This window comes from Rhipicephalus microplus, chromosome 7 (genome assembly GCF_043290135.1).
Source record: "Rhipicephalus microplus isolate Deutch F79 chromosome 7, USDA_Rmic, whole genome shotgun sequence".
Taxonomy (NCBI): Eukaryota; Metazoa; Arthropoda; class Arachnida; order Ixodida; family Ixodidae; genus Rhipicephalus; species Rhipicephalus microplus.
The window spans coordinates 85,473,591-85,486,663 of record NC_134706.1 but is presented as its reverse complement, the minus strand read 5'-3'; the positions used below and the strand labels follow the sequence as shown (position 1 = coordinate 85,486,663).

General features: G+C 47.3%; 1 protein-coding gene across 3 annotated transcripts in view; it reads left to right on the top strand.

Annotated features, from left to right (window-relative positions):
- Positions 1-13,073, top strand: part of LOC119180216 (globin) — a 145,473-nt gene that overhangs the window by 112,238 nt on the left and 20,162 nt on the right. For 2 of the 3 annotated variants that reach the window (XM_037431360.2, XM_075869410.1), the window contains exon 2: positions 11,881-12,106. In XM_037431360.2, coding sequence (XP_037287257.2) covers positions 11,881-12,106 — 226 coding nt within the window. Of the gene's footprint in view, positions 1-9,243; positions 9,509-11,880; positions 12,107-13,073 lie in introns of those variants that run through there. The other variant, XM_075869411.1, reaches the window with a different exon arrangement.

The following is a 13,073-nucleotide window of genomic DNA, read 5'->3' as shown; positions in this document are numbered from 1 at the left end:
AGACCTCAAGAAAATAGCTTTTCAAAATGTCTAATTTTGCGACAGTTTAAAATAAGGTACGTATTCCCCATTTTTTTTCTCCGAAAGTAATGCAAGAAGCGTTTTCAAACTTGACACGTTTTAAGGATATAGTGTGTTCATTCGGTACATTAATTATTGATGCCGTAAGGCAAATGTAAATTTTTATATATTGCCTCAAAATTCTCATATTGGCAAAAGTGTACTCCACTGAAATTTGAATAATAGAAAAACCATCTTCGATTTTCCTTAAAATCTGGTAAATAGACAACCGAAGGCCATCATACAGCAATATAGAAAAACATGTTGCATTATTTTGTTTTTAGCGACAGTATTCGTGGTACAAATCAGAGCTTTGCGAGAAGGCAATCATAAGTTGAGAAATCTAGAAATCGGAACGGAAAAGCGGCAATGAGCTTCAAACGCGAGTAAACGTGACCGCATTTGGTAAAGAAAGACTAGACCTCATCCTGACGTCCAGTCAGGATGAGGCCTAGTCTGTCATAATCCAACAGACTTGACAAGATGGTTTCAGATGTGTGTTCCATAGGAATATTACGGATGACCCCTCGGAAGGTACTGGATGGATCGGTAATGTGGGGGACCACTTCAAAGCGGCGCTCGTCCATCTTGACGGATTTGATACGGTGGTATGCTTCGGTGCGTGCCGAGTCCGGTGTGCTTATGAGCAAAATGTTGCTTACAGAGTTGATGCGGTATTGGTCATGTAGGGAGCTTGTGAGCGCTGCCACTTTTAGGACGGAATGGATGAGCTTCGGAAGTGGAGTGTCAGCACAACTAATAGTTGTGTCAGCACAACTATTTTACAGTCATCCGCTGTAAGTGGAGGGGGTCTGGGGACACTACGACGAGTCGATGGGAGAGCTTTCTGTGACTCTTCTTGCGGAGTGTTGATGTCAGGCGTCGTTTTCTTCGGGGATGAAGCGGGCTTTCTGGCCCTGGCATACACTTGACGCCAGCTGCCTTCATCATCGTCGAGAGCTTCGGCGGAGGGAAGCTTCTCTCCCTCTGTTTCGTGGATGACCATGTTGGTAGGCCTAGCCGGTAGGCCTAGCCGGTAGGCCCACCGAGGTAGTCGAACGCCGCCAAAAAGTCGATCTTCGTGGATGCGAACTGCGAAGCACTCACTTGAAATCACTTCAGATGGTGCGGTCGATTCCGTAGAAAGCTTCACATTTGTTCAAGTTGCCTTTGAATGACTTAAACACTCAGAAACAGCAGTTTTGCCGGAGCGCTTGCGAAACGCGGCCGCTCCCGGTAGCGTCTATGGCGCGTCCTCCGTTCGGCGATTGAGACGAAGCGTTTTTGTCGCACGCCCAGCGAGTTTAACATGGCAACCTTTTCGAGTCAGATAGTGCTCTAAGTGCGCCATTGTATTACTAATTTTCTTTAGTAAGCCTTGAATTCAAGGCAAATTCTATTGGAAACTAAGTCACCGATACTAAAAGTCTGTGCGGATTATTTCTTCGGAAACAACTATCTGTGACTTTATAGCCTTTAGACAAACTAATCAAAACCACTTGATGTCTAAGTGGGCACCACCAGAAAATAGCATGTTTCTGATATCTTTGGAGGGCAACAGCTGGATTCGGTACTGTTGGTAAAGCATTGCGGTATCTTCCTCTCCAGCTATTCTTTTTTAAACCTCTTTGGTCGAGACCCTGTTCGCGTAAGGTGGCCATGTGGCGTTGACACATCGCATTGCTTTAGGTCAGGATTCGGATCGGTTGTCGCATAGAGTTTTCTAAAATTAACTAGAGCGGACTCTGACACTGCCATCGTTCAGCGAACATGGGAACGATGGGTAGTAGACGGATTTACCTAGCCTTCGTACTTGCGGATGGTGAATCACACTTGTGGCTTCGTTTATTGCTGTATTTCGGTTTTGTTTCGAAGGAAGGAACGAACCCTTTTGAACTTTGTGACCCGATTTGAAATGGTAAGCCTAAGCGATTCAGGTGGTGAAGTGCAACTGCCGAAAATTCGTCGATTGTTGTTTCGTGACAAAACAGATCCAAGTCACACACACACATAGAGCCAGAGGTACGAAGATTAGGCAAATCCGTGTACTACCCATCATTCGCATGCTCGCTAAAGCACCGTGCGTTGCAGCTCACATAGCTAGTAGCGCCAGAGTTCCTTCTAGTGTATATTTATCTCTATGGGTTATCGGGGCAGCCATCTTTGACCAGGGGTCTGTGGGCATGGTGAAAGGAAGGCCCACAATGTTGCGCCCGACCGGTTTGTCCTTATCGCTTGCTTATCTCCACGTGGTCGCTCACCATCGGCTGGGATGTAACCAAGACACTGTTTTTGTGCCTGCTGCAGTAACGGGATGTTTTCGGAAAAACGCGTCTCCGAATAACGAATAATGGCTAGTGGGTGCCATGCAAGTGTGCCTGTAGTAGTTGCTCCAAGAGTGTTTAAAAAATTCCCTAAACAGCTTTTCCAGATTTCGCTGCGATTGTGCGGCGTGTGCCGCGTAGACTTGGCGTTTTCTTTTTTTTTTTTGAGTATGGGATCAGCTTTAGTGAAGTGTGGAAACACCTCATCACTCCTCTTTTATGGTTTTAAAGTAGGTTTAAAAAAGAATTTAAAACCTCCTTGGCTGTGCTACATATCCACAAATTAAGGAATCATATCCGTAACCGCACGCTCTAGACCCGCCCGTGGGTAAAATAGAATATAAAACAAGGAGATTTGTCCGGACATGAAATCTATTTTTTTTAAGTAGCCAGGAAAGCAAGAAGCGTGCGATTTGCGTTTATTTATGCAGTGATGGAGTCTCGAACATGTTTGGTCGTCGTTAGGTTTCGAACGTTCCCCTTTCCGTTCGTGCAAATGGCGCGAAGCCTTCAGCTGTTCGCCGACGTCCGCTGACCTCTTGCCCAAGGGACTTGGTCGCAACTGAAATGTTCGAAAAGCGAGCGAAGACTGAACGTGTGCAGGATTTCGGCCCGGGAGACCCCGGAGCATGTGAGCCAATATACGAAAGTGACCCTTGATGGCCTGACCGTGGACTACATCGAAGTGTTTCGCATTGCTATCTGACGCGGAGGTAGCATATGCACAGAATTAAAAATTGATGACGTAGCGTTTCAGTTATTCCCACGCTGCCGTAGAGGACTCGCGCCTTGTGCCCGAGGAAAAAAAAAAGAAAAGAAAGGCAGATAAAAAAGAACTCTTGTCGATTGAGAAATAAGTTACGGAAAAAACAGTGAGTGAAAACGTCACGTTGCATGAATTTCGAGCGCACATATAGCGTTGGAAATGATGCATTCTGAATAAGCCCTCGCCTGTTGTGAGCGAACGAAACAGGTCGACGAAGTACGATAAAAAAAATTACATCATCTCCCCGAAGGGGCGCATGGGGTGATGCGGAGCATCGCGGCTGTGCAGCGAGAGCAGTCGGCCTTTTCAATCAAGAAACCCCCTGGCAGACGCTGCCTGCGTCGGCTTTGCAAAACGTCGCGGGGAGGAATGCCTAGTGGAGAGGAGATGGGGAGTGAACGTAGGCTAGCAAACGCTGTCTGCGTCGGCGTAGCGAGGCAGGAGAAGACGACGTAGGAGAGGAGAAAGGGAAGGAGACGTGCATGCGCAATAGGGGAGTGAGTGCAAGCATGTGGGAGAGAAGTGGAGAAAGTAACGCAGATATGTTGGAGAGAGGGAAGGAGGAGAGTCGCGCATGCGTAGTGCCAGTGTGGACGCTGGACGCGTGACCGACCCGCGAACTCCGCATCTAAAGATCGTTCCACGTAATGCACGGCAGCAACTTACAATGGCATACCAATTCGTCTACGTTATCCGTCGGCGCTTCGTCCCGTCTGCATGCGCCGCCAGTGCACTTGTGTCATTAACCTCATTACAACTGGGCTTTAGTGGCTTTCTCATTACTCTTTAGAACTAGTTGAGGCTTTCGGTTGAAGCAACCATAATGACCACTCCTTCTCGGTGTGCGTCGACTCCAATTACTCATCTGCATTAACGCTCTCCTGTGCTGGCGCTAACCAGTAATCACTCCTTTCTGTCTGTTGAGTATCCATTCATATCCTTTAGGCCGTCTTAGACACGGGCCACATGGGCACTAGAGATGGCATTCATAAGTTACAACACTGCGTGAACAAACGTCTCTTCCTTTCGGCATTGTTGAAGGTGATACAGACGGGACCTCATAACGATATTGCGATCTGCAGCACTGAAGGCGGAGCTCGATGGTCCTCCGAGTTACTTGAAAATACATAGATACGCAATGCTAAAGACCCTAGTGCAAAGTGGCAAACCGGACGTGTGTCTGGTTGGCCTCCCTGGCTTTCATTTCTTCCATTCCTACTTCTCCTGCTCTTAGTGTTTGTTGTGCTATGCACGAAAAAGTGGGTGTTTCTTACGTTGCGCTGACAATGCAACGCTATGCACGAAACACGAAAAAAAAAAATGTCTGCCGATGATATGGTGCTGCCACCTGTCAGTGGACCTGGTCTCTACACAAGCTCATGTTTCACGACGGCGCTGCCAGGTGGTGTCCACATATCTCACGCAGTGCCTCCTCTAATTTATCAGTGCGAGCCAGATGCGGCCGATTGAACGTAGAGGAGGCGCTGTTTGATGCAAGGCAAAACTCAAATAGCCGCTTGACCGGCAAAAGACTATCTTCAATTGCAATGAAGCACTTAAACCCACGGCCATCTTTTTTTTTTTTGTGCCACTTCATTCACCAGCCGTGTTTCGCTCAAAAAGTCTAATAAAGAGACCTTCAGCATTTCTTATTAACAAACAAATGAATGCATCAGCCTCCTCATTCCTTTCAAATTTCTGGCTACTCTTTTGATGGCCGGTCAGTTTCGCAAATCGCGCGATCACACGCCGTTCCTCGCAAGGCGTACATCTATCTACCACGCGAGCGACGCCTACATTCGGCCTCTGAATTATTCATCCGCGCGCGCTATACTTGGTGGTTTACGTGTTTTGAAGTGAAAAAAAAAAAGTTCGCACCGCGCGCCTTAGGCGTGTACATATAGAAGATCGCTCGAAGGAGGACTCGGAAAAGAGTCGAGTCTTATGACCAAGTAGGCGGCGAAATCTTTCCGAAGCGCATCTACATAATACACACATGCAATTGCGGGCGCGTACCACACTTCATAGGGAAAAGGGGTTCTCCATTCGCAACAGATGCCGCTTCGATCATCGCATCTGTCTGGTGTGTGTGCGTGACTGGCCGTAGAAGCAAGCGGCATCCGGACTCCACCGGCTGAGATTTGTGATGCGGTTTCTGCTGTAGCCGCCAGCTTGGAGCGGTCGTCGAGCGCAGCTGCGCGAGTGGTCGCCAAATGTTTCGCCCCAGGTCTTTTTTTTTTTTTGTCGTCTCTAGCCAGAAGCATAAACGGGAATGGGCGTAAACTTTCGTCAGATTCGAAATTTCCTTTTTGTGAGTACTGAGTTTTGTGAAACACGTTTTTATTTATTTATTTATTTGTTTGTTTTTGCCTTATTTTTAGACGCTGCCGGTAGGGTTTTTATGTGACGACGCTTGTAGGGACCATTCAAGTGCTCCAATAATTTTTCGTCTGCAATTTTCACTACTTATCATATCCACACGAGTGTGTAGGTCGACTTATTTTTATCTAAATTTGAAATCCTAAGTTGGAGGTTTAGACTTCCAGTCGAAACTAGTTACCGAAACAAACGTGAAGTGAGGCGCGCCATGGCATGGCTGCAACATCATGTTTGCGTTCCGGGCCTTCCTGTAACGTATTATATACCATTTTTTTTTCTATATAACCCGCACCCTCAGCAACGGTTCGCGGAATTTTTCTCTAAAAACAACTAGGGCGTAGAACCACGAAGCTAGCTTTTTCGCATAGCTTTATACACTGCCGTGAAGCCACCTTTGCACACGTGAACACCATTTTTTTTTTTCAGCATCATCGTAAAAGGTTTTTTTTAATGAAATGCATTCGCTTTTGTTTTCTTTTTTTGCCGGGCTATTTCAGGAGCTTGGCATACATAACGGAGTCGACGATATTGTAGGGGGTTGACGTGCGAAATGTATGCAGAAAACAAAGCAATGCTGTGGAGCCGTGCTCCTCACTACGGTATGACATTAGGTACCTGGCTTCGTGGGATAACGGTGGAAAGTTAAGCAAAACGCCACATCACGTGTGCTCTCAGGCCATGGACATAGGTCGGGGAACTCGCTCTCGAGTCGACTCACTTGAACTCTCACTTGAATCCAGCCGTGAATCCGAGCGAGTCGGGATGAAGAAGATTGTCGTGAATGTAAGTCGGAGTGAGTTCAGCTCAGAAAAAAAATATTGACAAGTTTGAGTTCGAGCGAGTCGGGATGAAGAAGATTGTCGTGAATGTAAGTCGGAGTGAGTTCAGCTCAGAAAAAAAATATTGACAAGTTTGAGTTTGAGCGAGTCCAGATCACAAGAAATATTTCACCAGCGACCCTTAATGAGCTCCACAGCTTTTGCCGACCTGCGGCCATCACCGTCAAAAAATCTCATGTCCATGGAGGTCGGGTGCGGCGGCCCCTTTACGCCCTGTTTACCTATGCTGCTACGTGGTTGCGTATAACCTACTGAGTAAACTTACAGTATGCGTTAGAAGTTTAGCGACGACTGTGTGTGAGAAAATTTTGGATTGCTCAGCACAATAGGGACATGTATTGGGTCGCGCTGCGCAGTGAATGTCAGTCCGTTTTAGAACAGACAGGAAATTTAGATTGAAGGCTCTCTGCCATGTCGTGATTCCTGAACCTCGCGGCGCTGACTGTACAATGCATAAATTTGTTTAGGATACAAGATTCAACTTAATTAACGACAATGTGCATAGTCTAACATTATCCGCTCCTCACTTGTCCATACCCTTCGGTACCAAGGAAAGATAAACTATAAGCAATAAATGCAAAACTAAAGCAAAAAAATTAATGCAACGGGCAATATGCCTTAGCAACACGCTAAGTACGATGTGGTAGAAGGCTGATCTGTCCGTATGAAAGAATGTCTGTTTTTCCAGTGGTCTTCCATAATATTCGCAAGCTTGCATACTCAGGGCCATTTCCATACCGTGCATCGTTTTCCCCTATAGGCACCTGACAGTGGACCAGAGGGCGCGACGAAGCTTTTCGGGCCGCCTCAGCATTGTTGGTATACCGACCGCCAGGGATACTAAGAAAATGAAACGCTCGCTGAACACAGTGACCCGCTGAAATGGCAATTCCTTTTTTGGCACGTTTTCAAAGGACGCTTCCTGGGCGCTTACATAAGCAGTTGTGACCCCTCTGCTCACAACTAAAAAAAAATTATATGCGTGTGCAAGTCCGGTTTCGCTGCGTCTACTCGCTAGGCTACGCATTGGAAAACTCGGTTTTGCTGCGCCTAATCGCTAGACAGCTGTGTGTTCTGGCGATACCATCAGATCTCGTAAACTGCATTGCCGAATGCCTATAGGTTTACTGTCTCACGATCACCGAGCGCGCGCCGCCGTCCAACTCGTAGCTTGCGAAAACAAACCAGGCGGGTGCTCACGCGCTGAAGTATTGTATCATTCCACGAAAGTTCACGTTGTTCTCTTTTTTTTTTTCGGCGCTCGTGTCCTTTGACATACGACAGCCGCGTGGGCCTGGATTTGTGCCAGTAAATTATTTCACGGCGCACCTACGTAAACAAGATGGCCAGCCGTTGCCTCAGCTGTGTAGCTGTCCTACTCATGCCACTGACCACTCTCGGCAATCAGAGTTGTTGGGGAATGCGGTGGACAATGTGTTTAGGCGTAAAGGTGTTAAGGACTAGAACGGTGCGGACGAATTCTGTGGTTTGTATAAAAGGAGGGTGCAAGTGGGAGCGGGGAGGGGGGCATCTTTGTGTGTGTTTTCTGGGTGCACCTATGAAAAACATATAAAACTTAATAGCTACGAACCAGAGAGCAGTGGCAAATTCGCTGGAATAAAATCGTTATACAGTGGCAGATTTTATTTCGTAGTAAAAGACACGAGCTTTCGTGCAGCCAGGAGTGCCTCCATGATTTCTTTACTGGGGGAAACCCTCGACCAGTGAATTGCTTCCGGGTGGCAGGTAGGCGGGAAACATATGCGTTGTGTTTTGACGGCGTTTGCTCTTTGTGGGTGCACGTTTTCAGATTAGTCTAGTTGGTAATCTACCTTCAATGGCCAGCTCAGGAGCTGACAACTGTTCTTCCTTTTTGCCTTGTCCGCTCCTGCGCTGGTCACTTAATATGGACTGGGGGCGAAGGGGCGATGATTTCGAAGGAGCCATCTGTTCCGTCCTGTTCTTGTCATTTTCGTGTTTCGTGCTCTGAAATTTTCCATAAGCTCCAATGCTCCATCTCGCCGAATTTCAAGTTTTGTTTAAAAAAATAAATATAACGTATAATCGTGTTACACATAAGTCAGAACGCCATGACTGTGATGTAAGGCACTTTAGAAGTTAATTTAGTATTCTCGGGGAACCTAAATATATCTTTATTTTGATGCTTCACCGCTTACGTTGTCCACAGTGGCATGCTTTCTTCAGGCTGCGTAGTGATACATAATGTATCTGCCATATCCATTAATTAAGGTAGCAAATCGAGCCATTCCTAAAATGCTGACGGAACCCTTATGTACTCACTGACCAAGGAGAAAGTTATTTTATTTTGACCTGTCGAGGTATTGATCCTGAGACTCCTGCCTCGCCATCGTCCGAAAGCTTTCTGTACCCAACGTGGTAATCTACAGCCTCCAGGATCAGAGACACGTCGTTTACATTGATTTGAATTGCCGCCTTGATCCGCCCAACGCTGGCGAAGTTACGATGCCGTGTGATGGCATCACTATCTCGCGTGACGTTACTGTAACGTCACGGTGGCGTAGTAACGTCACTAATGCGATAATGTGTGACGTCGTGATGCCGTCTGGTGACCAGAGTTATTGAATCATACGAGTTTCGGAACTCCCCATGAGTTCCATGTATCAAAATCCGTGCACAACATTGGCCCAGATGGCGGGAGTGCGAAGACTGTCGCGCACGGAGGAAGGAAAAAGGTAAGGAGAGGGCATGCTCAGCCGGCGCTGGGTGTAAAAAATGTGGCGGAAATGACATCATGGCGGCCATGTTCGCTAGGCACAATGGCGGCGTTGTTATGGTTACGTGTTGCGCAGTGGAGCTGGTCTAGCAGTGAGCGGCCGCGGCTGGCTGCGGAATGTGTGCCTCCCCAGGTCTCGTGCTGAGCCGTGGCGGACAATATCTGTGCTCTGCGCCGCGTTATTGGTTACGCAGTGTTCTCCTGGCTGTTACATTACTCTTAGCAACGTTTACAAATCCCTTTGTCCATCACGGGGTTTCAACAGTGCGTAGAACAAGTGCATATCCATGTGTCGTGCGGCGGATGACGTGGAGGAAGCAGTTAGTGTTCAGCGAAATTGCGTTGGGCACCATGACGAAGCTGAATGACGACGAACGCCTTGCAGGTCAGTGACGGTTGAGCAGTGCTCCTGCTTGTGACAACGGACGACGCTGTTGAGCCCAGCAAGACGCCGTGAGGACCATGTGTACATACGTAGTTTCGTGTTGTGTATGTACAGTAACTACTTGCATGTGCGTATTAAAACAGCTTTTCTGTTCCGCTTGGTACACTCTCCACCAGCATTGCATGTAATCTCAACGTAACAATAACCACGTTCAACTGTCACTAGCACCGTGCTCAAAGTCACCACGGTCGCAGAATGCTGACGCCGGTGAGTTTCACGCGGGACACGTACACAGTGGCCGGAAGCTGCGTCGGCCGCGTGGCGGAATGCAATCGTAGAAGGCGCACGACCGATCGTGTTGTCTGTACAGTTGCTGAATTAATGACGTGAAAATACTCGCCGTTGTCAGTGCATCTAGCGCGCGTTCTCTCGAAGTTGCTTCGTTGTCGGCAAGCTGTTACTCCCTGTTATTACTCGGACGAAGCGATTTCGCTGAAGATGTCCCGCTGGCTCAGAGTTATGAGCCCAGTTCCATTAGTTTCGGATCGTCACGACACACGCGCTGCGCAGCTCACGTGCTTTCCGAGCCGGAGAGAGAGTCGTGCCGTCTGCTTTACATTCGGATGTAAACAAGCGAGGAGAATTTGCCTAGTCAATATGGCCGACTTCCGGCTTCATCCCGGCTTCACAACGAGTGACGTCAGGGCCTCTCCTTACCTTTTTTCTTCCTCCGTGCTGTCGCGTGACCTGTTGGCCGGAACACCGACTATTAAACGCATTATTTTGTTGCTCCAAGATGGCGCGACAGGCTGCCAATTTTTCGGAACGCAGTTTCGCAACTGGTATGATTAAATAACTGTGATGGTGACGTCATCGCGTGTAGCTGATTCTCTTCATAACTCGTATTTGACGCCGCCAGCGCGGGACTCCGGTCAATTTTTACGTTTATTGGGGCATATCTGGCTTTCGCTTCTATACACTCGTCACGGCTAGCGCAAAGTGTCGTTTTTTTTGCGCTGGCTGTCGTAAGTGGCTTTATATGTGCGGTCCCGGTAAACAGACACCACAACTATTTATTTCAAATGCGTGCTTACAGAATAAACACGCACGCCACGTGCGGCCTTATACGTATATTATGCCATGTGCTGCACCCGAACGCGCTGCTCTATAAACGAAGAGACAGTCCCACGAATGCGAGCGTCCTGTGCTCCCGAATGGTGACACGTACAGGCCTCTACTTGTCAACGCGCGAGGAGCTCTGAATGGTGGTGAGCACGCATTCACGGCCGCACTCCTTGCTCGCCTCTCTTGCGGTGACCCTGTCGCACGAGGGCCCTCTTTCGCGCCTAACCTTCAATCTTCGCCTCCTTCCGGCCGCTGCTCGTGCTGGCCGCTATGGGCGTCAACGGATGCCATTCCACCCGAGAACGCTTCCTCCACGTTGAATGCTCGCGCATTCAAATTCAAGTAGAGTGGTATGCGCAGTCCCAGAGTACGCTGCAAAGCACTTATTTTGCACCATAATGAGATTACAAGCGAGCAAAACACGTTTTTTTTGTCATAACCATAATTAGGCTGCAAAGTTATAGAGGTGTGAGTTTGTTTTGCTTCCCCATGCATATAGCATTTTTTAGGTTTGCGTAAGTGCTAATGTTTCACTTCGCGCACCCTTTGGGAACTTAAGGGTGTTATGACTAATAGGAGCACCTGTGGTCTATATGACAGACTGCCAGTTCGTAATTTGAACACTCGCTAATTAAGATAGAGTTGAATATTGAATGCCTTTTTACAGGTCTTTGGCTCTCTCTCTCTCTCTCTCTCTCTCTCTCTCTCTCTCTATATATATATATATATATATATATATATATATATATATATATATATATATATATATATATATATATATATATATATATATATATATATATATATATATATATATATATATATCAGCGAAGAACGAAGTCAGACAAGCACAGCCGGCTTAACATACAATCATGTCTCATTTCTATGTATATATATATATATATGTATGTATGTGTAGATAGATTAGATAGATAGGTAGATAGGTAGATACACTGTTACTTGTATTTTATACTTTGGTATTTGTTAATTAGAGCCAGAAAGGTTACGCTGTTTGCATTCCCACATGTATATTTCTGTTGTTAATTCATGCGGCATCCTGCCTCTCATTCAACTCTATTATGGCACAATCGAAAACATTGTGCTGTTTCTTTATCTTACAGTCTTGTTTTTCGCGTTTTCTACCCCTCCCTTCTACCATGCCTGTTGACCCTGAGGGTATAATTATCAAAGACCGCGTTCGCGCGGATGAGTGAGCTTTTCCTTCTTCTTCCTTATCCGTCACGCAGGCTGTTCCAGCGGCACCCCGAGTACCAGAAGCTGTTCTCCGGGTTCGCGGAGGTCCCGCCCGAGGCGCTGTCTACCAACCCTCGGCTGGGCGCGCATGCCATGTCCGTGGCGTACGCCATCACGTCGCTGGTGGACAGCCTCGACGACGCCGAGTGCCTGGTGGAGCTGGTGCGCAAGATCGCCATCAGCCACACCCGACGGCCGGTCACCGTCGCAAACTTCGAGGTGCGTAAATCGGCACAGTCGTTCGTCCATCACGCCTAGTATCCTTTTCACACGTCCCATAATCCGCCGTTCATTCATTTGGCGTTTTATTATCAGTCGCCACAACGAGAAATGTCCCCAACATTTTGTACGATGCTGCGGCTATCAGTGTCATAGACGCTTTATGCCGCACAGATGTGCGCACCTTAATCGTAAGCCGGAAGCACTGAGAGTACTGCGTCGGAGGACGCTTAGTGGGTCCATATACTTGTAACTTATTGCTACAAAACCTTATCTTTGCTAAAAATTTTGTAATACGCTGAACTAAGGGGTACAAAGGTTAGGGCGAAGTTCAATTTTCCAAATTTTTGTGCCAGAAAGCATGCAGCAATGCGTGATGGGCGGCCATATACGACAGATTTTGTATACATGTCGTGTTCTTGTACGGAATTTTGCTGAGTCTGGGTAGATATTAATAACAACAATAAATGTTGAGGTTTAACGTCCGAAAGCTAAGATATGAGTACGATGGACGCCGTAGCGGGAGGCTCTGGAAATTCAGACCAACCTGGATAGGCCGACTCCGGCGATTTTTCGACCATGTCAAAGTAATGGTGTTTCTATGTTTCTGAGACACTCTTGTCACGAGCCCAATAGTTTAAATGCTCTGAAAATTTGAAAAAAAAAGATTTCAATAAGCGAACAGGCGCAATGCCGAAAACCAACCAAGAGCACTGTCTACGTATGACGTACTATTTGGTAAGAACCGGAATTGGTATGCTGGTCCCGCCGGCGCGGAGTTTGAAAACTGCAAGAGCCAGACTAGCAATGCGCAGACAAAAACACTGCAGTGGAATGAAGGAAGCCTTTCCGCGCCAAACACCGCCGCCTTGTGGGCCGCAGAATAAACGCTGTCGTGACTAAAGTAGCGATGCGGTCGGCTGCGTCAGTTCCGTTGACATGCCAAACATGACGTCACACAGACAGT